The following is a 25,668-nucleotide window of genomic DNA, read 5'->3' on the forward strand; positions in this document are numbered from 1 at the left end:
AGATGAAATCTCACCAATGAAAAAAATCAGATTTTGTTTTTATATTGCTATAAAATTCATTATTACCTGAACCCAGAAAAAAGGCCATAATTGCCTATGTATTTGCGCTACTAAAACAGTTAAAGCTTGAGGGGAACAAAATGTACAAGGATGGTTCTGACACAGAAGAGACTCAGGATATTTTATTCATTGATAACTTATGGTTTGCTGATGTTTGGATAATTGCAGCTGTAGTTGGAAATGCTTCATTTACTCCCATTAATGAGCTTGAGGAGTGGAAGTAGATATAGAATTTATCTTGATGTTACATATTTATGGCATAAGAAAAGTTACATAGCAAATTTTTTAATCAGCCATGGGTCTTGAAAAATGAGGTGACTTTTTAAAAAAATTTAATCTGAGTGACTATTTAGATCAATATTTGGTGCTGGAAAATCCTCCTGATCTGTATACTTTTCTCTAATAGAATATTTAATGAGCCTGTTTTAATTTTTTGATACTTAGGAATTGTGTAATGGATAATTTTAAACAGAAATTGTCTTTCTGTAGGTAAGGAAACTAAAAAAGATAGGAAAGTGGGCCCAAAACACATTCCAGATTTTTACTTGTTGGCTGGTGTTAACCAATCCAAGATGTGGTTTGTTTTCTAGTTATTTGCCCTTTTCCCTGAAAGTTCATTGAAAATCTACTTTCTTATCTGTTTATATTTCTGCCTGTTTTTTCTTTTATTGGGAGTTCTCCCCATTTGGGGCCCTGATTGTTATTTCCCTGTATTTGATTAAATACCCCATTTGCCTGTTGGGAAGTGCAGACTGTACTGAGTGTGCTGCACGAGTGTGCTGCGGCTTGCTGACAGTCCATAGGGACCAGTCACATGCAAACTGGCCAGAGCCTCTGTTGGAGGGCCTCCAGGCTGGAGGATGAGGTCCTGTTTTGCACAGTTAGGTGTGGGGGCGGGGGGCAGAATGAGGAAGATGCCACAGAGTGATGCCAGTCAGTCACTTGCTTTTGGTTTGGGGCATGTCATTGCAGGAAGTTTTGCAGCTCGAGCGACAGATGGGAGGACAGCTCCTAGAAGAACCTAAGGCTCTTCACTTTAAAGGCAGCACCCACAACCTGCGCCTATCCATTCACGATATTGCCCATTCCCTCTGGAAGAGCAAGTTACTGGCCAAATATCAGGTAAGCTTCCCAAGATGAACTGAAGGCTTGGAGACATCTCCAAGAAAGAGAACTGGAATGATTTAGACAGAAGATATTCCATTCCTTGAAAGTAATCTTACTTCGGTACTCCTCCAAAATAGTTTGGGGTTATTTAGGATTTCTGAAAAATACTCTAGATGTACTAGAGGAAATGCTCTTTTATTCTTTCAGGTAAGTGTACTATCATTGTTTTACTTTCAATAAATAAGACTTCAAGTCCATCATTTCTATTCATTTTCAGAGTAATGTTAACACTGAGTTGATAAACTAGCCTCAAAAGCATTTATAGGAGAAAGAGAACATTGGTATCCCACATGACACAGATTAGGCTGCAGCCTGGCTAGGAGAGTGCCTTTGCATTGAAAACTTAGAGGAAACATCATCTTGGAAACTTGGAATAGCAAGTAAAAATAAAACCTGGCCAGGATTTTATTAAATACGAGCATCAGAATACTGGTCCCCTCTGTATATAGCCATATGAGGGGAAAGTAAGACTCTCCAGAGGTTTCTCACCTCTGCCTCCATCGGCCAGCCTGGACTCTCAGGAGACTGCAAAGGGATCCCTCGTCTCAGACCCAGTCCTGGGAGTCACAGACACAACTAGATAAGCGGCACACCCTTGTCCACGTGCATGCACATCCAGTCCCCATCCGGGGCTGCATCTGCACTGGCTGTGATCTCCTGATGGAAGTCCATGAACCCACTAGAAGGAAGGAAGGCTTTCAGCTGCATCCTTACTCTCAGATGTCTGGTACTTACATATAAATTGTGGGGGAAAAACCCTACTAGTTCACTCACAGTCTTGAGCTTTGATGGGGGCACATGCCAGACTCTTCTGTATAAGTCAGCACTTGATTGAGAGACTGGCTTTGACTTGCTCATTAAATCTCTTCCTTCCTTTTCCTCTCTTCTCTGATTTTGCAACTGCCATAAATCTTCCCCTTTTATGAAGTTTTTTTTTTTTTTGCAACTGTAATGGAAAATACTGTTTTAATAATAATAATGATAATATGATATTACTTCAAGCTAAGCCTGGCTGAGTTCTCACCATCTGCCAGACTCTCATGTACTTTGATGAATGTCATTTAACCCCCTTCATTTGGGTTTTTCTTTTGCTTCTGCACAGGAAACAGAAAAGGTTAAGCAACTTGCCCCGAATCACCAAGTAAACAAGGGAAGGCATCTCATTTGTACTTAATTTGGCTCCAAGCCCCTGCTCTTAACCAACATGGTCTCCCATTGTGTGTCAACTTTTTTTTCCTTTATTGAAAAAAAGAATCTAGGATGGGCTCTGTGAGGTGATCTAGATTCATAGGAAATTATGCCTGTTAGAGGCTTGGTGCTTTTTAGGCCAAGAGCTTTCATGTGGCAGCTAATCAAGCCTCCAGTTTCCAACTTGTAGTGGGTCCTGGCTTTCCTCGTCCTGTGGAGGGCATGAAAGGGAACTGGGTCAGTGCATCACCCTTTAGACTTCTTTGCTTTCCTCCATGATACCCTGGCAGGGAGTTCTTTTCGTGGGCAACGACTGGAGGAGAGTGGGTTTTATTTGGGGAATTTTCTAAACCTTAAAAAAAAAAAAAAAAACCACTTACAATGGCTTTTTTATAAATGACAGAAGTGGCAGGCTGGTTAGGTGTATGGGTTCTGGGGCCAGGTCCCTGGGTTTGGACCTCAACTCTAACACTTACTAGCTATGGGACTTTGGGTGAGTTATGTAAATATCTCTGGTCCTCAGTCTTTCCATCTGAAAAGGGGGTTGGATTATATTCGTGCACAGACCCACAGTGAGGAGTAAAGGCGGCACCGTAATTCACACGCGCAGTACTGAGACAAGTGCCTGGCAGCACCGTGTCCCTCATTTGTGGTTGCCCCTTTTCCATGCTTCAGGAAATTCCTTTCTACCATATCTGGAGTGGGTCTCAGAGAAACCTCCACTGCACGTTCACTCTGGAGAGATTCAGCCTGAACACAGTGGAGCTGGTCTGCAAACTGTGTGTGCGGCAAGTGGAGGGAGAAGGGCAGATCTTCCAGCTGAACTGCACCGTGTCAGAGGTAAGAGGCACCCGTGGCTCTCACAAGCCAGACGGATAAAGCGTCTCAGTGTGCATCTCCGGGAAGTCCTGGAGGGCCGGCTTGTTCACTAATGAACACAGGGAGATACCAATACGGAAAAGTGCAATAGAGGAGCCTTTTCAAAAAACAAGACTTTTATAGTTTGTGACATGAATTTAAGGACTTCTTACACACCTCTGTACTTTAGCCGTACGGATTAACTTGTGTGCACATACACTAACTTTCCCCAAGCGTCGCCCCCGTTCCTGTTCCCCTGGATCCACTGACGCTCTTCCTGTCGATTCTGCTGCTTTCCTCGGGATGCACCCGCCTTTGCCCAGCTGTGCACTGCCCACCGCCTCCTTTCTTCTTTTCTCCATGTTGAAAGGAGAAAGCTCTGGGTGTGCTTGCTGTCTTATACCTCACCCTCCAAACAGAAGAGATGCCCCTCTCCTCAGTGTGACAGCGAGTCCAGAAATAGAAGGTAAACCTAGGCCTACCCCCCAGCGGCCCTCTCACTATCTTTCCTCACTGTGATCCTCACACGCTTCCGGTGGGACTTTTTAGAATGTATCTCAGAAATAACAAACATAGTTGCTATTTACAACTTCCCTGGGTGGAAAGAAGGGGTGCTCATGACCTTACTGGCTACCTGGGACCTCAGGGTTTGGAGTTAGGACAGTGGAAACACTTCAGGCTGAAGGGACGAGAGAGGACCGGACGAAAGGAAGGGGCAGCACCTGCAGACCGGGGCTTGGTGCTGCTCCGTGAGCCACAGCACGGAACTGTTATCTGTTAGAACTACAGCTTCCGATTTAACAGACCCCTCTCCCTTGCTCGCTCATGTGCGGTGACGAATGACATGACCCCTGTTCAGTGTGGCGCTCTCTGCGTGTCCTATTTAAGGACGGTCTTCCTTAGCAAACCGAGGGGGGAAGCGCATCGGCCCCGCAGCATCCTCCTTTCCCACAGCCCTCCGAGCTGCGGTCATCACTTCCTCCCGCAGTTTCATGAGACTTCTGACTCATAAACAACTTCAGTCACAGACCTCGGTGACATTCATAAGGCATGATCTCGGTGTCAGGGCGCCATGGCAACCGCCCAGCCTCCCGACAGGCCGGCCTATCGCCTGGGCCCAGAGCACCACCCCTGCTGGCTCGGGAGGGTGTTTTCACTTTCCAGGCCCAGCAGGTCTGCAAAGTTCAATAACCACCCAGCTCCAGGGACAACAAAGGCTGCGGAATTTTGGAGCGGGACGAGGAGGTCTGCGCCTTTGATGCTTGCTTTCTGTTCAGCCTGAGCGTCGGCTGTGTGATGAAAAGGTGGATCAGCTGCGGCCACAAATGAAAGGGCGCCGTGCAGGGCTCTCCCCCCGCTGAGGGGACAGTGTCGCCTAGTGTGATCACAGTTTAAGGACTTTCTTTCTTGTGCCAACAGAGAGGAAAGATGGTTTCTTTTGCAACCCGGTGGCTGTCAGCTCTGAGAAGCCCACCCTTCAAGTCCCCTCAGAGGCCTGTGACAGACAAGCACAGTGACCAGGGGTGGGGAATGTGTGTGCAGAAAGGCCCCAAGTCAGGTGACTTTGGGGATTAGGGGGCGCACGGCTGCTTTTCCTTCTGGGTCACTGAGTCCCACCGCTGCTGTTAGCATCTGAATGCTGTGCAAGCGGGCTGGTACTGACGTTGGGAGCCAGGCTGTACACTGGGAACAATTGGCTCTGGAGTGCCCTGAGCCCTGGATCCTCATCAAAAGCTCGAGGTGGGGTCCCCTGTGACTGACAAGCCATAACCAACCGGAGAAAGGGCTCCATGGGTGGTGTCTGTCTGCTGGATGGGGCTCCTCCCTAGGGTCACATGGCAAGTTGACAGGTGGGCTGGGGTTGCAGTTCCAGGGTCCCATCTCCCGAGAAGGAGCTGACTTTCTAGGACTGTGCCGCTTCCCCCATGCTCCTTTCTAAAGCCACACAGCCCTCGGGCCTCTTCAGCCAGGTGGAGGACCTGCTGCCCCGCAAGGAGACCCAGCTGTGCTGGACGTAGACCAAGGTGATGGCAGGAGCTGGATGGTTGTTCCTCTCCGGGCGCCTCAGCCAGTGATTCCTTCCTTACCTAGAGATAAAGTTTAAGAATGAAAATGCCTGGGAGGGTATGGGGAAGAATGAGTGTCAAAATGTAAATGATGGTAAGAGGGTTCTTCTTAGAGGAACCAGGGAAGTAATAAAGGGGAAGGTGCCCACCAAGAGAGAAAAAAAGTAAAAGAGGAATTTCAGTCTCTTCAGGACTTTTAACTATAAAAACAAAGACATTATAACTCTTAACTGTTGACCCACAGCACTTCTGTGCACACCAAGAACACTGTTAGCGTCCAAAGCTTCACTCTGCTAAAGCCATCCTATTTACCTCTTCTGTTTTCTATAATCTGTTCAAAAGGATGCTTGGGGAAATCTAGTTTTTCTAAGTGACTTTAGGAAGAGTCAGAATACAGGAGTGGAAAGTTACTTCTCCTGTGGAGTGTTGAAATGTAGGCAGCTGTTTGGTTAATGGTGAAAAATCATATGTTTATGAGAATCGTAACATCAAAGGCAGATGGTACCAATATCATAAACAATTATTGTAATAAGAATTATGTGAGAGTATACTTTTACCTGGAAGTAAAGGAAGAAATAATAGCAACAGAAATTAGTAGGTGAAATTTAAACGTAAATGTATGTATGTATGTATGTTTCTTTTACCTCCAAGGCTGTTGTCAGCCATCTGATAAGAGAGACAAGATGATGCACCCTTTTGGGCTTCTTATTTTGTCCGCACAGAAATAAACAGGCTGGAGATGCAGGGTTTGAAGGCCCATGTAAAGTGCTGATGGTTCCTTATTCACCAGGAAAAGGGGAATCGGATGTGAGCACACATTCTTCCTGAGAGCTATACCTGCCTCTCCAAGGCCTTCACCTTTAGTACTGAACAGTGAGAAAGGCCTTACCTTTAGCCACAGTTAGTTAGAAGCTCTATGGAGTGGGTTTCCTCCTCTCTCTGTGTCAAGAAACGTTTTCTCTCACTTCAACAAATCTGAATTGAAGAGCTTCCGTATGCAAGGCACTGTCCTCAGCATCATAGGAGTTCTGGGGATGACAAAAACATTCTCATCTCCAAGCAGCTGGGGAAGTCAGAGGAAGTCCTCTGTAAGTACAGCCAGGACAGACTGGGAGATCCCAAGCTGTGAGATGCGATATAGGAGGGCTCCCAAGGGATAGCTAGGGGTGTTTGCTCAGGAAACATGCTTTCTGGTCTAGGCTTTGATGGGGTTGGCCTGACAGAGGTTCAGGGAAAGAGCAGAAGAACTAGCAAAAGTGAGGTGAAAGTGTTAGTTGTTGCAGTTGTATCTGACTCTTTGCAACCCCAAGGACTGTAACCTGCCAGACTCTGTTCATGGAATTCTCCAGGCAAGAATACTGGAGTGAGGTACCCTGACCCTGGGAAAAGTTGAAGGCAGGAGGAGAAGGGGAGAACAGAGATGTTTGGATAGCATCATGTCTCAATGGACATGAGTTTGAGCAAGCTCCAGGAGATGGTGAAGGACAGGGAAGCCTGGATTGCTGCAGTCCATGGGGTTGCAAAGAGTCGGACAAGACTGAGCGACTGAACAACAAGCACCCTTAAGAAAGGCACTTGGATGAGTGAATGGACCAGTCTGAGGAGAGAAAGTCATGAGAAAGACGGGGGCCAGGTTGCTGGGTGGAGGGAGCACCTGAGACCTCCAGACCAGCACACCCCCTCACTGCAGGGTTAGGACTTGGGGATGGGTGTGGTAGGAGAGCCATCTGATACTTACCAAGAGAAGGCAGGAGAATGTCAGTGCTGGGCTTTAGGAAGATGAGTGTGGCAGAAAGGAGATCACAGGTAAGAAGCAGGGAACTGGTGTGGCCACCACTGAGAACATCTGAGGCTGCGAGTCAGTGCTCCATGGCCAGCCAGGGACAGTTTGGCTGGGTTTCCACCTAGACCCTGTTGTCATGGTCCAGACAAGACACATGGAGGACCTCAAAGTGGGCCGTAGCCCTAAGGTGTGAGTTCTCTACACCTCTGCCCCCACCTCCATTTATACCTAATAGAAGTGTTGGCCACTTGTGTTTGAACATTCCTACCATAAATCCACTGAAAAGCACCAACATGTGCCTCCGCCCTGTCTTCTGGTCCCCCTGAAAAGAGCTCCGTGCCCAGTGCAGGGAATGATCTTCAGGATTCAGGGACTCCAGCTCCCATCTGTTGCTTCTGTTTCACACTAGTCCTTTGAGTCCTGGTATGTGTTGGAGGTTAGCATAAAGCAGCCAGTACAATCCTCAGAGACTAAGTTTGCCAAGCTCTGGGTTTTGAGGCCAAAGACTGTGATCACAGTCAACACTGCTGTGTGTTCTACATTAAAAAAAAATTTTTTTTGTTGTTGCTCTAACATGCCCTTCAAAGGCCCTGAACAGACCCCGTGTGGTGAGATTGCACAAGCCTCGCAGTGAGTCTTGGCTGCTGATCCAGGGCCACGGAGCAGGCCACCCCAGGATGCGCCCTGTGGCCCCACGGTGCAGGAGCAGCAGGGTTTGGGAGGTTCTGCATGGCAGGGGCACTGACCTCTGGGTGGAGCACCTCGCCAGACCCCGAGACTTCCTGATGGCTGCAACTGCATGTGGCTACTTTATCCTCCAGCAGCTAATTATCTTCACCTCAGTTACCTGCTTGGGAAAAAGAGAGAGATGACATTTAAAGTAGATTAAGTGGATTTTCTTTTATTACTTTAATAGTTCCCAGGCAACATTTGCTTTTGCTTTTCCAACCAGCAGAAGTGATCAGAAAATGATTAGAGTTTCTCCTGCGATGAAATTCCGATTTTGCATTTATGCTGTTTTATGAGCTGAAACTATCTTAAAAGCCAATCTATGGTTTTCTCTACTAAAATTAGATTTTTTTTTTTTTAAGTTAAGGGTGTATAGCAATTGGAGGACTCTGTTAGCAGTTTGCCCTAAGGCAGTATACTACATTCACCATTTTCTTTTAAAAAATTAGTCTTAGTGTTATATCATTTAGAGGAGAGCTATGTTCCATTTCATTCAACAAAAGCAGAATCAAGCCATCTTCTACAGAGGTCAGAGGGAGAAGTTACTTGAGCATTTGCCCAGGGCATTCCCCTTAGGGTCAGACAGTCTCTAGAATCTCAGGTCGAGATCAGTTCATTCTCAAAAAACTGCCCTTTCAAACATTTCTACCCCCCCCCAACCCCCCAAAATTTAAACCTTTAGGAGTACTGACATTCCCTGGCTCATCCTGGAAAATTCTAGTAGAAAAGCTGTTACTGAGTTACACATGAGGTCTCCGGCTAGCCCAGTCCTGGAGGAAGAGCCATAAATCCCAGGCTGTGCAAAGTCAGCTCACAACATACTTCTCCCTCTCAGCCAGGTTATAGAGAATCACAACTTGCAGCCAGAAAGAAGTCATTCTCAGTAAGGAGAATAATAGCACCCATTCTCCTCTTATCTTTTCAAACGAGGCATTATGTTGACTGGGTCAATGGGATTGCTTTTGTCTTTGGAAATAATGCTGTGTTGTTGCCCTGCCTGAACCACAGGAACCTACTGGCATGGATCTGCCTCTTCTGGACCCAGCAAGCACCATCACCACCATGACGGGCCCCAGTGCTTTCAGCATCCCGCCCCCGATCCGGCAGAAGCTCTGTAGCAGCCTGGATGCCCCGCAGACCAGGGGTCACGACTGGAGGATGCTGGCCCATAAGCTCAACCTGGACAGGTGGGTATGACCAGGCTTCAAGTCTGGTTCCTGTTAGACACAGGGCTTCAGGACTGATAACTGTTTTACAGCAACAGTCTTTTTTGTCTTTCCATCTGTACATTTACTTGCTTTCCATTCTGCCAACATGTATTAAGTTCCTACCTTGTATCTTGCACCATGGTGTTACAGATACATAGTTGAGAGATATCCTGGGCTTCTCTGACTCTTCTAAGCAGCAGGTTTTATGATCTATTTTGCAAGGCCGATGGGCTAAATCCCCCTAAATGATATAGCCGTTCACTAATTATCGTTCCTCACCTCCTGTTGAAGCAGGACCTAATGCCGGATGGGTGATTAACATGCTAAACAGAGCAGAGCTGTTAAGTTATGAAGAGACCTCAGGAGCCTCTTCTCTTTAGAACTTTGCCATCAGTACCAAGCAAAACACCAGGCATGACCTGTCAAAGATGATCAGAGGCTGGGCTGGAAAGAAAACATAAGCCTCTTGATTTCCTGTTCAGGATGTGACCCATGGACATCTTGTCTCTTAAATTATCTTACTCAGAGTTGAGGTTAACAAAGTTAAGCATCACGTCTCCTGTCTGGGGCTGACCTAATTAAACATGAGCTAGTTATTCAGGACAGCTCACTGCAAGCCCCAATTTCTCAACAGGGACCAGGATACTTATAGAAATGCAGAAACAAAAAGGTTTAGTCAAGACTGAAAAGAAAACAGACCCATAAATCACACCGTTCAGCCCTTTCTCCCATTACCAATTACAGGTACTTGAATTACTTTGCCACCAAATCAAGTCCAACTGGTGTCATCCTGGATCTCTGGGAAGCACAGAACTTCCCAGATGGAAACCTGAGCGTGCTGGCAGCTGTCTTAGAGGAAATGGGAAGACATGAAACAGTAGTGTCATTAGCAGAAGGGCAGTATTGACCCAGGCCGGGGCTGAAGTGGAGGAGGAGAGCCCAGGGGCTCACAGCTGAGGAGGAAACCCGTCTGGACCAGTGAGCTCCACAGGCAAGACTGCAGAGGGAGAGAGAAGGCAGACAGACACAACTACCAATGTACACGCCCACTCTACTCGGACACCGCCACAGGAGTTAAGAACAGTTGTACAAATGTGTATCTTGAATTTAGAAATCAACCTAATTTTCCTCTTAGTTGGGCTGTATGCTGTGTGGTACAGGATCTTACAGTTTCCTAGGAAACGCTTTTTATTGCTATCCAGATATATGGATAAACTTTCTTAAACCCAATTTCTACAAACGTTGTTTACATCAAATTGGACAGGGATGCAGACACTGTCCATGGCTCGTTCTATTTTTGTTTAAATCATTTGAAGTTGAAGCTGTGGACGGTTTGCTGTGTCTCTTTCAGATTAGTAATTTACAGAGAAATCACAAGAGTTTTCCTACAAATTGTGTGCATCAAGTGTCTCAGATAATCCTCCCATCAGTGGTCTCTTTCTAGAACTTGTAGAACCAGTGTTACTGTTTGTATCAGGGAAGTGGAGAATCTAAGCATAAAGGAGAAACAGATAAGTCTTATTCCTTGAGGGCACTGTCTCATGCCCTCAGGGAATAAAGCTGTGTCATCACAGGGAAGACCTTGATTCACGGTCAACAACACAAGGATTTCTTCACAACTTGTGTGTTGGTAATACGCAACTTGAAGTGTTTTGGTTTTGTTTTAAAGGTATTATCATCATCATCATCATCATTATTATTATTGATGAGTATTTACAAGTATTCTAGTAAAAGGATTTACTTTTACCTTGTTTTTGTTAGCAGTACTGTTAGTATTTAGGTATCGACCTGACCTGGGCACCTTCTCATAACAAGGTGGATGTGGTCACCAGTTTAATTAAGCAGGCATCCCTTGCTTCCTTGACATTTCTATCTTTCTTCAGTCATTCTGCCTGAGAAGGTGGTAAATGCTTACTGACTTTGTCGGTCTGTTCTTTGAGCTTGCTCAGGCAGGGGCTTTGTCCCCCGAGTACTGTCATGGGACATGCTCTCGATTCAAGCTCACGCAGTATTGTGGTCACGCAGCCCCACACACCCTCGGTGGGTCCTCTGTCTACCGTGCAGGCAGTGTGATTGAAGGAACAGCCCCTGAGCTGGATCAGGAAACCAGTCCTCATTCTGGGTTTGTCACTGTTACTCTGTGCTCCCTTGGGAGAGTCATTTACCCTCATTGGACCTCACGTTTCCTCACCTGTAAAATGAAGGGGTGGATTAGATCAGCTCAAGGTTCTAAAATGTTTGACTTCCCACTGCGATGCCGCCAGTCTCCTTCATCAGTCTGAAGACCACAGTGGACGCTGACCTGGATCATTTAACGATTCAACCTGTCTTTCGCCCAGGCTACATTATGCCTTCCAAATAGTTCTGACTTGGAAGATAATTATTCTGGCCTGTAACATATTTGTTATGCTTTCAAGTCTCGTCTTCGTGTCACTGCATCACGCTGCTCAGCCAGAGATGGCATCCCCTTCTCACTTTCTTTCCTCTCTTGGGACCAGTTGCCTTCCTGACTAGTTGCAAATTATGTTCTATTATTGTCTTGGTCAAAAATTTTTTAATTAAAAAATTTTTTTAACTGAAAAATAGTCAGTCAACAGACTACTTTTGTGTAAGCGATGATATTTCTTTAGGACCATACAGGCTCTTTGCTTTAACACAGGGGCTCAATTCTTCCAGCAGGTGGGGGGCGGGGGGTAAAGAGTCAACAGTCCAGGAGCCAAACCGAGACTGAACAAGCACCCCTGCACGTGAATCGGCACTTTCACAGCATGGCCGTGGTTTACCTTGGGGCTAGAGGTACCCAAGGGACGGAATGGATTTGAATTAGAAATAATCTTACCCTTTTCCCCTTCTTTCCACATGCATTTCCTCACCTGTTTTGGTAATTTGTTGATATTCCCAGGTTCTTCTATCCCCATCACTGAGAAACTGTTGATACCTTGGTAGGGAGCCTTTTCTTATCTTCTGTTTTAGATACATGAAGATTATCCCATCATCTGTCTCTCTCAGACCACACCCTGTACCGTACATAAAAATACATTACACTTGCTGTGAAAGGTAAGATTGCACTAATAAACAAGTTCAGTGTATCATGCTTATACCAGTATATCTTTGACCAAAAGATAGTAAAACTGTACTGTACATAAAAAAACTTAATTTTTAAAAGGGGGGGGGCAGAAAAAGAGCAATGGTGCATTGCTGCATCTTAAAATGACTTTTCAAGATTACTCACCATTGCTGGTTTGGAGGGCTGTCATCTCTGGAAGTCAAGAATTAGAAATCTGATGCCTAATAAAAAATAGAAAGGAGCAAATATGTAGTATCCAGATAAATTAATTTCAAAACTGACTTTTAAAAAGTCATCAACCCAGAACTACAGAAGATAGCAGGAACTGTATTTTCAAAGCCACTGGTTCACTTGAAGTGCGTCCTGGTATTTGGTTCTACATCTTAGCACCAGAAAGGGGAAAGGCAGTTCATTCCTTAAAAGTGAGGTACTTGTCTGTCATAGACCTCCATCAGGGGAGGAGGAGGAGCAAACTTCCATATGTATAGCATGCCATTTATATCAAATAATTTACACAGCAAATTCTGATTTCCTTCTTTTGGGGAGTGAAGTAATAACTGTTAGATTGCTCTCAAACTCAGGTCTAGGCTCAACAGTTCAGTATACAGGGATCAACCTCATCAGCCATCCTGTAACATGCCCTCCCTCCCTTTCATTCCTAGGGCTTCGCTGTAGGTTGAGAGCAAAAACCAGTTTACTTCATCTGGAAGGAAAAAAAAAAAAAAAATCTCTTACTTGTGCATGGTGCCATCTAGTGGTAGATAACACTGTCCGCCCCAAGTTTAATAGGAAATCTCAGGAAGAGTTTCTTGACAATGGGAATGGATACCTGTAGCGTGTATAGCATCTTTATGACAGACATGCGGACGTTTTCACATCAGATAGACATTTCTTATTCTTATCTTTTTTTCCGCTTAAATTACCCATATCAAAAATTACATGTCATTATGAGCCTAGTTGCTTCCCTGGTGGCTCAGATGGTAAAAAAAAAAAAGTCTGCCTGCAATGCATGAGACCTGGGTTCAGTCCCTGGGTTGGGAAGATTCCCCTGGAGAGGGAAACGGCACCCCACTCCAGTACTCTTGCCTGGAAAATACCATGTACAGAGGAGCCTCGTAGGCTACAGTCCATGGGGTCGCAAACAGTCGGACACGACTGAACAACTTCACTTTTTATGAGCCTAGTACATTTGTTTCTAACTCCACACACACCTCAAATTGGGTTTTGACATCTCAAATTGGTGTTACAGAAATAATAGAAACACAAAAAAAATCTACAAAACAGCTTTTGAAGATTTGTTATTATTTATATTTTTCACTAGGCTTCATGTGTTTTAAAACTTACCTTTGGTTCTCTGATATTTATTTTTGAAGACATAAGCAGCATCCAGTAAGTTTTGTATATGCAAATACTACATCTAATGAAGTGAAAACTGTTGCGGTTGTTAATCAAGGAGAAGAAACTAGCTTCCTTCTGAATTTGGGGATCTAAAAGCAGATGTTTCATCCTGTTTTGACTTTCCTCTCACTAAATCAAATTTCCTTAATGTGATCTGGAAGGAATAGAAGTTAGATTCAGAATATTGATAACTGGGCACAAGGTGTCAGCAAACTGTAACACCAAGGTGCTCACAGCCAAGAGCCTTTTCATAAACAGCATGAACACCAACGTGGACACTCACCTCAGTTACCCAGAAGAATTCCCATCTTCATGGAAGCAATGTAAGCTCTTCCAAGGCAGGTCAGTATTTGGGGTGAGATGTCCTTCGGTATACTGAATAACCATTAGCCATCTTGGGCTTCCCAGGTGGCACAATGGTAAAGAATCTACCTGCCAAGCAGGAGATGCAGGTTCGATCCCTGGGTTGGAAATATCCCCTGGAGAAGGAAATGGCAACCCACTGTAGGATTCTTGCTGGGAAATCCCATGGACAGAGGAGCCTGGCGGGCTGCAGTCCATGCTGTTACAAAGAGTCAGACACAACTTAGCAACTAAACTACAACAATGGGTATTAGTAATTTAATGCTATCATAGGCCCAATCAGAAAGAACTGAATGAAATGGCAAATAAAAGACACCTATGACAAAGGCCAATAGTTGAACAAATGAATTACCCTGATAATATTTAGACAACATGCAGCTCCAACCCTTTATACTGATACATACTACTATTTTGTGGGGCTACCCTGGTGACTCAGATGGTAAAGAATCTGCCTGCAATGTAGGAGACCTGGGTTCAATCCCTGGGTTGGGAAGATTCCCTGGAGAAGGGAATGGCTACCCACTCCAGTATTCTTGCCTGGAGAATCCCACGGACAGAGGAGCCAGGCGGCCTACAGTCCATGGGGTCACAAAGAGTCAGACATGGCAAAGCAACTAATAGTTTCACTATTATTTTGTAGATTTTAATCTCCCAACTTTCAGATAGTAGAACCATTTGTTGGGAATAAGTCATGGAGACTGAGTTCAGGACACTTTGGAAACTATACGGTCAGTAACACATTTTAGGGGCATAAGATATTTTGAACACTGCACAATAGTAGAGGGGAGATTTTATTTACCTTCTTCTGGAGAGGAGCAGACAAGGCTGTGGTTTATGTATCTTGAAGTGTCTCTCTGCTGGGAACACAGCAGCTGCGCTCCTGGTGCACGTCTGCCTCTGTCTCTCTCATGGATGCTGGAGGAAGGAAGCAGTAGCTGATCACCATCTCCTCAGGGTTCACTGCCTTTGCCACTTCAAGGTCTGCCCACGTGAGGTCAAGCACATAAAGATACTGACCTCCCAGAGAGTATAAAGTAGGTAGAAAAAGTTTCCTTATCTAGTCTTCAGACTTCAGGTTGAACGGGAGCTATGGCTCTTGCTGAGCGAGGCTTCTGGACAAGTTATCAGTCTTGCACAGAGACCCCAGTCTAAGCCTGAGGCCAATGACAGGAAGGATGCCTGGGGACACAGCCAAGGAAAAACTGGGTTTGATCCATCTGCTTTGAGAGCAGAGGCACTTTTGTGAGTCAGAATGCCATCATGCCATCCCTCAACATCAGTTATTTGTAAAGATGATAATGGCCAATGAGCATTAGATTTTATGGAACCAATAAGGAAAATATTTTTATGACTGATTATCTCAAGGTAATAAAATGTTGTTTTACCTTTTGAGTGCCTCACAGGACCAACTATTACACTTTGCCTTTTTGGTTTTTTGTATTTTTTTAAACTTTACTGAGCTAATGTTGACTGAAATCCTTAAAACTTTGCCTCTGTGCAATCAAGTGCTATTTCTTTACCCTAAGAAATCTATTTGTATAATCTCTGGCTGTAATGATTATTTTGAAAAAGTTTCTTTGCATCTCAAATGATTTTTTTATGGAATAAGGCATAAGGGGAATACATACATTGTAAGCATTAATAATTTAAGCCGGTGTCTATACAGGTTAAGGAAGCCAATGGAGTCATACATATTTCCATAATTCATGCCTGAAACCAATTTGTGAAATTAGGGAGATGGCCTTATATGTCACTGGGTGTGTTTGCTCTACATACTAACAATTAACTTCCTGATACTTTAGTCTTATCAGCCCTGTGATTGCCCCATTTTTGGAAATCCTGCTTGAAAAAATCTGTCTTCAGAAGAGTTCATGGCTCTCAGCTTTTTCAGTGGCCCTGTCACCTGCCTGAATTGATCTACAGGTGGAATATTAATGGGCTCATGCACCCAGGCATAACATACATGCCTGGCTGTATTTCAGCATGGTCAAGGAAAGTGCTGCCAGGACAAACAGACAGGAACTCCATAAATGCACTGGCAAACAAAACCAACCAATACAGAAGCTATTTCCCAGCCAGCCGTATACTTCAGACTTTTACTTGCTACAGAGAACTGTCCGGAGATGATCTAGGATTCTTCAGAGTGTCAAGAGTCTTGACCCACCAGCTGTTGAGAAGGGAAAAAGGAAGGTGGCCTAAGGTAAGGTCAGCTGCCCACAAGACAAAGCATCTGCTATGGTATACACCAGCCTCCACAGCTGCCATTCCAGACTGTGCCTCAGCAAAAGTCTAAGCTGCCAAAGCTGTAACACTTCAGGGTCTTTTAGCCAATATGCTTAAGTCCTGCGTGCCAATCTTAAATTTCAAAGTCTCCTGGACTTGGCAGTATCAGAGCAGCTACTGAAGATGATGGCACCAGCCAGGGTGGAATAACCCTCGGTACTGAGTTCAGAAGGTGAGTCATGGGCAATTGTTGCTGATCAGCAGCCCAAGCATTGATAAACCCTGACCTCTGAAGGTCAGCACTATGGGAGGCAACATCCAAGAACTGTGACCTGAAACACATCCCAGATGCCAAACTTGATCGAGCAAAAGAACAAGAAATCCACAGCAGTGCAAAATGCCTCACCCTTTTATATAGTTACGTGACACCTGTAAATGTGGGCAAACAAATTCTAACACACACTCCTCCAGGCCTTGAAAAAGCAGGACAACAGCGGTCCGAACAAGCTGAGGGTGCGACCTGCCTCCTCCCCTTTGCTCTTCCCCAGGCCTCCCCTTTGGTAGTGAGACCCTCACCCTTCCAACAGGATGCATTCAGCCCAGTTGCAGGGAAGAGCATCCCTATGTGTGTGTGTGTGTGTGTGGCGTGTCATGGTGTTGTACGTGTTCACTGAGTTCATGTTAACCTGCACACATTGGCGACCTTCTCTTCATTCTTTCTAAAGAAAACAACCAATGTTTGTCAGAGAAAACTCCCCAGCAGTGCTATAGAGACGTGTCACCCACCTGCTAGTCCCGGGGGACAGTTCAACTGCAGAAACGGCACAGTAAGGTTTTGTGCTGTGTTGTCCTTCTTTTCTCAAACTCAATGACACAACCTTAGCTTTTCAGATATGGAACACTTCTTTTACTGTTTTGGAGTTCCCTCTTGCTGTATCTTCTATGCAATTCCTTTTCTAGAAACCCCCCGCAGAGGCGTGCTCTCTGGGGTCCCATCTGAGTCGCCGTGCACTGGAAGTGAGGGATGCTAGCCCTGGCTGCCTCTCTCCATTTTCCTGCAGTTCTTTGGTTTGTAAACTTGCCTGTATCTATCCTGTCAGCCAACATGTACAAAATGTAAGAAAGAATTTTTAAACAGGTAATAAATTATATTTATAAGCAACAGAGTGTGCTGCCTCACTTATTCCTTCACAGAGCCCTCCTCTGTGTGAAGAGTCAGTCACCCAGCGTTTCTTCAATGGCATGGAAAAGCACTGGCACTTGGCAGTATCAGAGCAGCTACTGAAGATGATGATGGCACGGATGGCAGCCACAGCCTCCCTCAGGCCAGGATGAGGCTCTAGAACAATGCTTCTCAAGCCTCTGTGCACAATGGTGTCACTTGAGCAGCTTTACAAAATGATTGCCTGGATCTCACCCTCAGAGAACCTGAATTCATAGGTCTGGGGTGTAGACTCGGCCTTGGGAGTATGATTATAAGTTCCCAGGTGATGTCAGTGAGCAGTTACGGCAGGGACTGGGTCTGGGTACAGTGGGTCAGAGGCCCTGGAGAGTTGGGAAGAAAGTGAACGAAGGCCAGACCCTCATATAGTCCACTTTAGATGAATTCTGCACATGGAGGACAGACTTGTGGTTGCCAAGGGGGAGCGGGGATGCGAGAGGGATGAATTGGAAGTTTGGGATTAGCAGACGCAAACTAATGTGTGTAGGATGGATAAACAGCAAGATCCTAGCATATAGCACAGGGAACTACATTCAACATGAAACTACCAGCAGAAATTAACACAGCATTAAAAGTCAACTATACTTCAATAAAATTTTAAAAATAAACAAAAGTCTGCAAAGAGCCACACGGTATATGTGTGCTAAATCACGCAGTTGTGTCCGACTCTTTGAGACCCCATGGACTGTAGCTCGCCAGGGTCCTCTGTCTGTGGAATGTTCCAGGCAAGAATACTGGAGTGGGTTGCCATTTCCTCCTCCAGGGGATCTTCCCGACCCAGGGATCGAGCCCCAGTCTCCTACGTCTCCTGCACTGCAGGAAGATTCTTTACCACTGAGCCATCTGGGAAGCAACAGCTACATTAGTAGGTACAAAATGAAAAGGGAAGATGCCCAGAGCTAGAGCAAACACCAGGCCGACCTGCTCAACTTGTTGGAGGATGGCAGGCCACTCCCTCTGAGTGATGAGTGTGAGAGGTGCTCCGAGTGTGCAGGAGACTCTGAAGCAGCCTCTTCTGGGTGAGGGAGCTTCTCTGAGAGGGGAAGCTCCTGCCCATTCGTGCCCCTCAGCCTTGGCCGCCAGAACCTGTGAGTTAACTGGACCTATCCTGACAGTACTGTCCCTTGACTTAAGGCCATCCAAGACTGGGGTCACAAAACCAGCTGTGGGTCAGAGCTGAGAAAGTGGTGGCACTGGAGTCTGGATAAACCAGAGTCCTGGTAAAACAGAAGGGAGAAGTGGGCACTGTGGCTGAGAAGTTAGTGCCATTTAAAGAATTGAAACTCCATAAAGAATGAAACGGCACTTCACAAAGACAGTATACAGTGGCACAGGCTCAGCCCATGACCATCCCTTGAGCCCTGCTTTGGAGCTTTGGTGGCTGGGGCTGCTGTTGGGAAAACTGCACCCAACAAAACGCACATACATTTTCCGAGTTGGGAAGGAGGGCTACCCGAGCCCCTCTCTAGGTTGGTGTCACTGGAAAGTTCTGGCATGTGGCCCAGGAAAAGAACCCTTATCAGCCCCAGAGTTCCCTACAGCCAGTTAATAGCACAACCTGGGAAGGCAGAACACCTGTGCTCTGCTGCAGTGACGGGAAGGAACCACCAAGCATGCAACTTAAAAGTGGCCCGGGCAAGCGACCAATGCTGTTCACCTCAGCTGGGGTTTACCATCTCTGCCTTTTGAGTCCAGGAAAGCCCACAGCATCCAGGAGTGGGGTGCAGACAGGGTGGGAGAGGGTGTCCCCACTGCAGACTCTGGCTAGTTTCACACGTCGCCAGCTTTGCATCCTGCAAAATTGACGTCCGTGAGGAAAAGCAGTATTTACGAGCACCTGCTCTGTGCCTGGAGTGGAGCCACACAGACTTCCCACGTTCACCTCATCTGTTTCTCCTCAGAGCCCCATGAGGTGGGTTTTGGTCTCAATTTATAGGGAAGAGGCTCAGACTATGTACTTCTATGAAAGTGAGATGATGAAAACCATGCACGTGACTTATATCCATCTGAATCCCCATGTTGGGGTGAACTCTCCTGGCATTAGTACAGCTGACTCAGCACAGCCAGTCAGCGGAGCCCCTGGGAACTGAGGTGCAAGCCCGCCTGTGCTTCCGGTGCCCCAACAACTCTGGGTCTCCTCTCTCTGGATCCAGTCTCCACTGTGAAAGTAGAAAGCGAAAGTTGCTCAGTCACATTCCACTCTTTGCAACCCCATGGACTGTAGCCCATCAGGCTCCTCTGTCCATGGAATTTTCCAGGCAAGGATACTACAGAGTTCAGTTGCCATTTCCTTCCCCACAGGATGTTCCTAACCCAGGGATAGAACCTGGGTCTCCCACACTGCAGGCAGATTCATTACTGTCTAAGCCACCCCTGGATGGCCTCAAAACCAAACTTTTCACTCTGGCCTCCAGGATTCCCAGTACATGGACAGACACCCGAACGTGTTCCCTCTCCCTCTGCAGACAGCTATCTCCTCTCTGGGGGACATTGGTTCAGAAACAGCAGCAACAACCTATTTGCTCCACGCCCCATGGACTTCACAGTCGGGAGGAAGGATGGAGTCTCTCTCCTGCCACTGGGGCGCTGCTTCCAGGTCGCTGCCCTTGCATGAATGCCCACTCTGTAGTACATCAGGCCCCACCAGCCTCTGTCTCCACCCTCTGCCCCGATCCCGCGATGGCTCTGGTGAATCCTGTCTCACAATCTTCGTGTCATTAGACCACCACCATCCTGCGGGGCTTCGAAATCCACAAAGACAGATTCAATGACCTGGCTTTGGCATGCACGTGTCATCACCAATCATTTTGTCCATGAATAAATCCATCCACCCCTGTGAGTACACCCCCAGCCTATCCTTGGTATTGTGACTCACTCTTTGAAATCTTGATTCTGAACACAGCCTCTTTCTCAATAACTGCAAATGCACCACCTTGACCCCAGCCTAGTTACCTGCCCTCTGACCTAGTTTCTCTGGACCTGTCACCTGCCTCTTCTTTAGTCCCCTCCCTCCTCTGGACCACGTCGGCTGTCCCCTTGATGATAAATCTTATTTTCCAGGGCCCCTTGCTGCATATGCCTGGTAACTCCCACCTGAAATGAAACCAGCTGTCGCAGTCTCCAGGCCTGCATCTGAGTTCCTGATAGAAAAAAATAAAACCATAAAACTATTAATACATAGAAGAGTAGCACAGGGAATTTGTAATAATAGCTAATATTTAGTCGAGTGCTTTACCTAATGCTTAGGGGCATTGCATGGATTATTTAATCTTCAGAACTACTTTATGTAGTAGAGATTAATATTATTCTTGTCTTCAAGGGGAAGAAGCTGAGTCTTCAAGAGGTCAAAACAGGGCTACCCTGACAGAGCGGGGAGAACGAGGGGGCCCAGGTTCACACGCCGGTTGTCTGGTGGCCCAGCAGCCACGCCCTGGTCACCAGCCACAGTCAGCCTTCTCCCTCTCAGTGAGGCCCTCGGCATTGCCTGTAAGCATCTGCCTGTGACCTTGTCACCAAGGTTCCCACCTTTCCTCTCACTCTCAGCAGATGATTGTTCCTCCTAATTACAGACAGAATCGGAGCCATCAGAGCTCTCGTCCCGCTCTCCTGCTGCCACGGCACACACTTACCTGCGGCGCTGTCCACGGCTGCCTCTCCCGCCTGTTACAACGTGACATTTTTAGAGACAGAGAATAGGCACAGCTATAAAACAACAGACATGTTCTTTCCAAGGGGAGAATGAAACCATTTTATTAGGGGGAATGTTAAAACAAAGCCATATACAATTTGTAACAAATACAATTGTTTGTTCCCTAGTTCTGAATAATTACAGTATATACAAATTCAGTAAGGCACTGGTTCCCCAAAAGAACACAAATGAGTCTTCTTTTGAAACAGACAACAAAATCCCTTATATAGTCTAACTTTTCTCCAAAAAATATGGCATTGTTTTTTTTTGTTTTGTTTTGTTTTACAAAAGGAATCATAAGTGCTAAATTAAGTCACTTCTGATGCCTTCTTTCCTTTCCACTGCTATGTGACTAAGTTTTCTAAGGAGCTATAACTATAGAATTATTCAAGTTTAAAAAACTGTACTTCTTTCAGTGCCTTTCCACCTACCAAAAAAGAACAGGCCAACAACACAAAACACTGTCACTTCTAATGAATACGCATGGCTCCGGAAACAGGAAAGACGACCATTATTCAGCACTCGCTCTACCTGACTACGCAGCAATTGAAACGTGTCGAAGAATTCCCTGTAAATAAAATCTTAGCATATTTTATAAGAAGTTTTGTTTTGAGAATAAAAAGAATGGTCACTAGTGTCTTTCAAGCAGCGCATTTCAGGAGGTCAGAGACCCATCTCCTCACACACAATGTTCATAGCACTGCTGCCTGTGATGTAACAATCTACACCCTTTTATAAATAAATAATATGTTTCACTTAGTACTTTATCATCCATAATATTTTACTCTCTAATCCACATAATGGAGTTGTGCCGGACTCCAAACTGAACATAATATTTATATATACATATATTTATATAATATACACACACATACATAAACTATAAACCCAAATATCTTAGCATACAAAACTTATATTAGCTAACAAGTAATATTTTAGGATTCCTTTGCAGGGAAAAGGTTAGAAGAAAATTTTAGTCTTTGAAATCGTCCTGAAAGTAAGCAATCATCTACGTTATTTCCAGGTCTCCACTATTCTATTGAGAGACAAAACAAAAAATTAAAATTCACTTCTGAGCTACCAGAAATTTAAAAATCAAAATTTAATTATTTGGAAGTGAGTAGGTAGTCTCTTTAAGAACAATTTAATATTTCCTAAGTGAGGTGGATTTTGGTAAGACAGGAAAAAAAATCTATTCATAAATAAATTCTTATATCATTAAAACACAACAGTAACTAAGTCTTTTTAAGTATACCAGGAATAATTTTTAAATGTCCATAGTGAGTATACCAGGTTGGGAATTAGAAAGTAAGCTATCCATTTTTCCAAAGCAACCAAACAAATTATATGAAATAAATTTGGACACTATCTTAATTTCTTCCCATTTTTCACAGGAACCAACACCTCCCTGGAAATCTAGTTTACCCTTCAAATCATCACCTCTCCACAGTATATTCTGATTTGAAGTTATCCATGTATAAGAACTTATTAAAAACAAAACCACATTGTTACCTAAGTGCTAAGCCCAAACATCACCTAAATTTAGGGAAAATCAAGAAACACAAACATGCCCCCACTTAACTGACATAAATGTTTACTTATTTGTTTTGCAGATGATCTGATTAGAGGCACTGAAGTTTCTCTCCTAGGCTCAGATGATTATCCCACTTAGCTTTAGCCAGATACTCCTTCTAAGCAATCGCAAAGAATATTTGACCTAACAAAAGGGAACATTTACACTATTATTCAGGTTATCTTAATATCAGTAAAAGCAGCATTCTAATTATATTTGGAACCAACTGCTTTTAATCTTTGAAAAAGCAGAAACTTTTTTTTTCATATTCAAGGATTAAGCAAATATTTTTACAAAGGAGCTATGATTATGAAGCACTGAGGAATGAATGCTGAATACAGAGCACTGCTTCTCCCAGACGGTAAGCATAGCTCACAGTCGGTCTCTGCCTTCGGATGCTTTCTGGAGGAACCAGTCACCAGCTGCAAGCTCACTTCAGAAGTCAGGAAAATATTTTCTCATTTTTCGTGCAGCTGTCACATTTCCAAAAACTCTCCATCCTTCAGCCACCAAGTGGGGAAATGAAAATGTGTTATAAAACACTGCCCCCTGGAGTATTCTGGAAAGAATAGAATTGCTGTTTGGGTTTTTTTTTTTTTTTTTAAGGGCAAAGAAGAGGGGCTTCCCAATTCTTTGCTAAACACTACAGAATTCTAAGAAGCATAAGAAAACCACAGTCAGGAAGTAAATGAATAAGGTTGAGAGGGATGTGTACAATTGTACCCTTTATTATGCTCCTGTTGCTAAGGAATACTGGCCCTGTCAATGATTTGACTTCTGCTGCTCAAAAGTTTTTATGCCTACATAACTGAATAGGTGGAGAGATGTTCTGCACAAGTGCTGCGGAGAAGAAAACAATAATAAATTAAAAAGTGAGTTGAACGTCGTGAAAATAAAAATAAACTGAGTCAGCACTCCTAAGACATGATGCTATCACCTAAGACTTACATCCTCCATCTGTATCTATTGTAGAATCAGTCACGACAGCCATAATATCTTGTGGTCTCCACTAGCATTCCTCTGCTGTTCCATTTGGAGGTTATATTTACCTAATTTAAAATTAAAATTAGTTCAATTAACCTGATATGTTTCCTCTCCTCTAAACTTAGACAGAAAAATGGCAGATAATAACTAAAAGAAACCCTCTTTGTACACAGTAAGTTGTGCACACCTTTCCCCTCGTGTGGCCGAGGAGGTCTCTTCCACATACCTAAGACACAAGCCATGTGTACCTCCAGCCTCACCGCCTACCTTTTTGACACCATCTTCTTACAGCACAAGAGCAAATTATCTCTATTTTAAAGCGCCTTGTCTTCAACACAACTGACAGCCACTTTACTTAATATTGATCCTTTCATTTGAGAGATCAAAAGCATGCAGGGGTTCAACTTCCTACATACACAAAAGCTTTGTTTTGTTAATGAAAGAAAAAACCTAATAGAATCAGAAATACAAAGTGGTTCTGAAGAACAGTGTTAACATTTACTTCTAGTAGAATCTCGTAAAACCTTCATTTGTCCCACGTCCTCTGAAGCTGCAGAAGGTCATGGGTGGGAATCCCCAGAGGTGGTCCCACACAGGTGGGGCCGGTACCCAGATGTGTTGACATTGCTGCGGCCGCCCCAGTGCAGGGCTGGCCAGAGTGGTCTGAGGAGGCAGGGTCACGTCGGGGGCTTTCAAGATGGGTTCCATTCGGTTCTCCGGCTTCAACGATTGTCTTTTGGTTGGTAGAGTGCAACAAAATTTTACCAATGGAAACACATATTTTAATTTACCTTCCAGCAGAGTTTCTGGGAAGAACTTCAGTTGTTATTCTTTAAACTAAAACAGTATATACCTTGAAACATCTACATTTTTGTTTTATTTTGGCAAAATTATCTTTTGAGAAAAAAAAGGCAATCCCAAAATACCAGGCTTTCTTAGAAAGCAACATGCATCATATCTTGAACAAATTACCCAGGCAGTTTCTCCTGCCTACAGACAGACATGAGGAATCCGTGCTTCTGGAAACTTCTGTTTGTCCAGGCTGCTCCCTGAGCGGTAAGAATACACCCTCCAGGGAGCAGGAGGATGTTCGAGGCTGGGACGGTGGATGCTGCTGGAACATCTTTTGCTCTGCCCACAAACAGAATATCTACTGGCTTTGTCCAGAGACACTTACTCTTGCCTCAGAGCTTAATGTCCTGGGACTCTGACATTTTGGCAAGTGTTTTCTTAACCCGTAGGGCTGTCAGTCTTGAGGCAGGATTGTGAGCCCAGCATTCCGTCATGAGTTTCCCCATCTGCCTGAGACACTGCAGAAAGGAAAAGGAAAACTGGACTTACACTAGAGAAATGTATGATCTGTAAGGCTGGCACTCGATACTGGCTTCTAGTTCTGGGTTTCTGAACTTTGAATGTACTTTTAAAAGATAGTCTTAAAAGCATGTAGGCATAAGATTCCATAAAAATTCCTTTCTCATGCAAATCTTAAAGGACTAAAACAAATTTTCATGTCTTCCTTGTGATAGGAGCAAGCAGGTGGCTTTGCTGCTTGTAGAAGAGTGTCTTTGAAGTCAGATTAAACAAATACAAAAATACCCAGGGGAGCCTGTATTCCGCTGCACACTCCCAGACTGTCTCTAACACTCGATGAGCTTAAATCTTTTATCTAATTCCATACTAGTCAAACAAACATGGTTATTCCTCAATCATAGCTGTCCACTACAATAATAGCACCACACTATACCATTTAACAAGATTAATGACCTGTGCACAGCCTCACTACAAGTTTCTCCTGCATTCTCCTGTGGCACGCCAATTATTGGCCTTCCTGTTGAAAAGCACCATTTCGCTTCATTAGAAATCCTCAGTGAAGGGACTCTGAGTAATATCAATGCCCATAACCACCTTCAAAATAATATAGACTCCAGCATCTTATAAGGCTTTCTGCACAGCTCACTGGGAAACATGTGTATTATTTAGCATTTCAGTAACTGGCCACAAAACCAAGAACCAAAAGTTATTTTTAAATGCAATTAACACTGAAGAATTAGTTTATAAACAGTGTTCTGTCCATTTGTCTGCACTGGCTTG

At 44.6% G+C, this 25,668-nt stretch overlaps 2 protein-coding genes across 7 annotated transcripts in view; one reads left to right on the forward strand and one right to left on the reverse strand.

Moving 5' to 3' along the window:
• Positions 1-9,994, forward strand: part of UNC5C (unc-5 netrin receptor C) — a 195,321-nt gene extending 185,327 nt beyond the window's left edge. The window contains exons 15-18 of the mRNA XM_040237306.1: positions 1,033-1,182; positions 3,091-3,255; positions 8,860-9,038; positions 9,804-9,994. Of these exons, the coding sequence (XP_040093240.1) occupies positions 1,033-1,182; positions 3,091-3,255; positions 8,860-9,038; positions 9,804-9,966 (657 nt within the window). The 3' untranslated portion in view covers positions 9,967-9,994. The remainder of the gene's footprint in view (positions 1-1,032; positions 1,183-3,090; positions 3,256-8,859; positions 9,039-9,803) is intronic.
• Positions 9,995-21,278: 11,284 nt separating this feature from the next.
• The window catches only part of BMPR1B (bone morphogenetic protein receptor type 1B), a 229,985-nt gene continuing 225,595 nt past the window's right edge, over positions 21,279-25,668 (reverse strand). For all 6 annotated transcript variants that reach the window (XM_040237824.1, XM_040237825.1, XM_040237828.1 and 3 more), the window contains one exon: positions 21,279-24,887. In XM_040237824.1, the coding sequence (XP_040093758.1) occupies positions 24,762-24,887 (126 nt within the window). In that variant the 3' untranslated portion in view covers positions 21,279-24,761. The remainder of the gene's footprint in view (positions 24,888-25,668) is intronic.

This window comes from Oryx dammah, unplaced genomic scaffold (genome assembly GCF_014754425.2).
Source record: "Oryx dammah isolate SB20612 unplaced genomic scaffold, SCBI_Odam_1.1 HiC_scaffold_3, whole genome shotgun sequence".
In the NCBI taxonomy this organism is placed as follows: Eukaryota; Metazoa; Chordata; class Mammalia; order Artiodactyla; family Bovidae; genus Oryx; species Oryx dammah.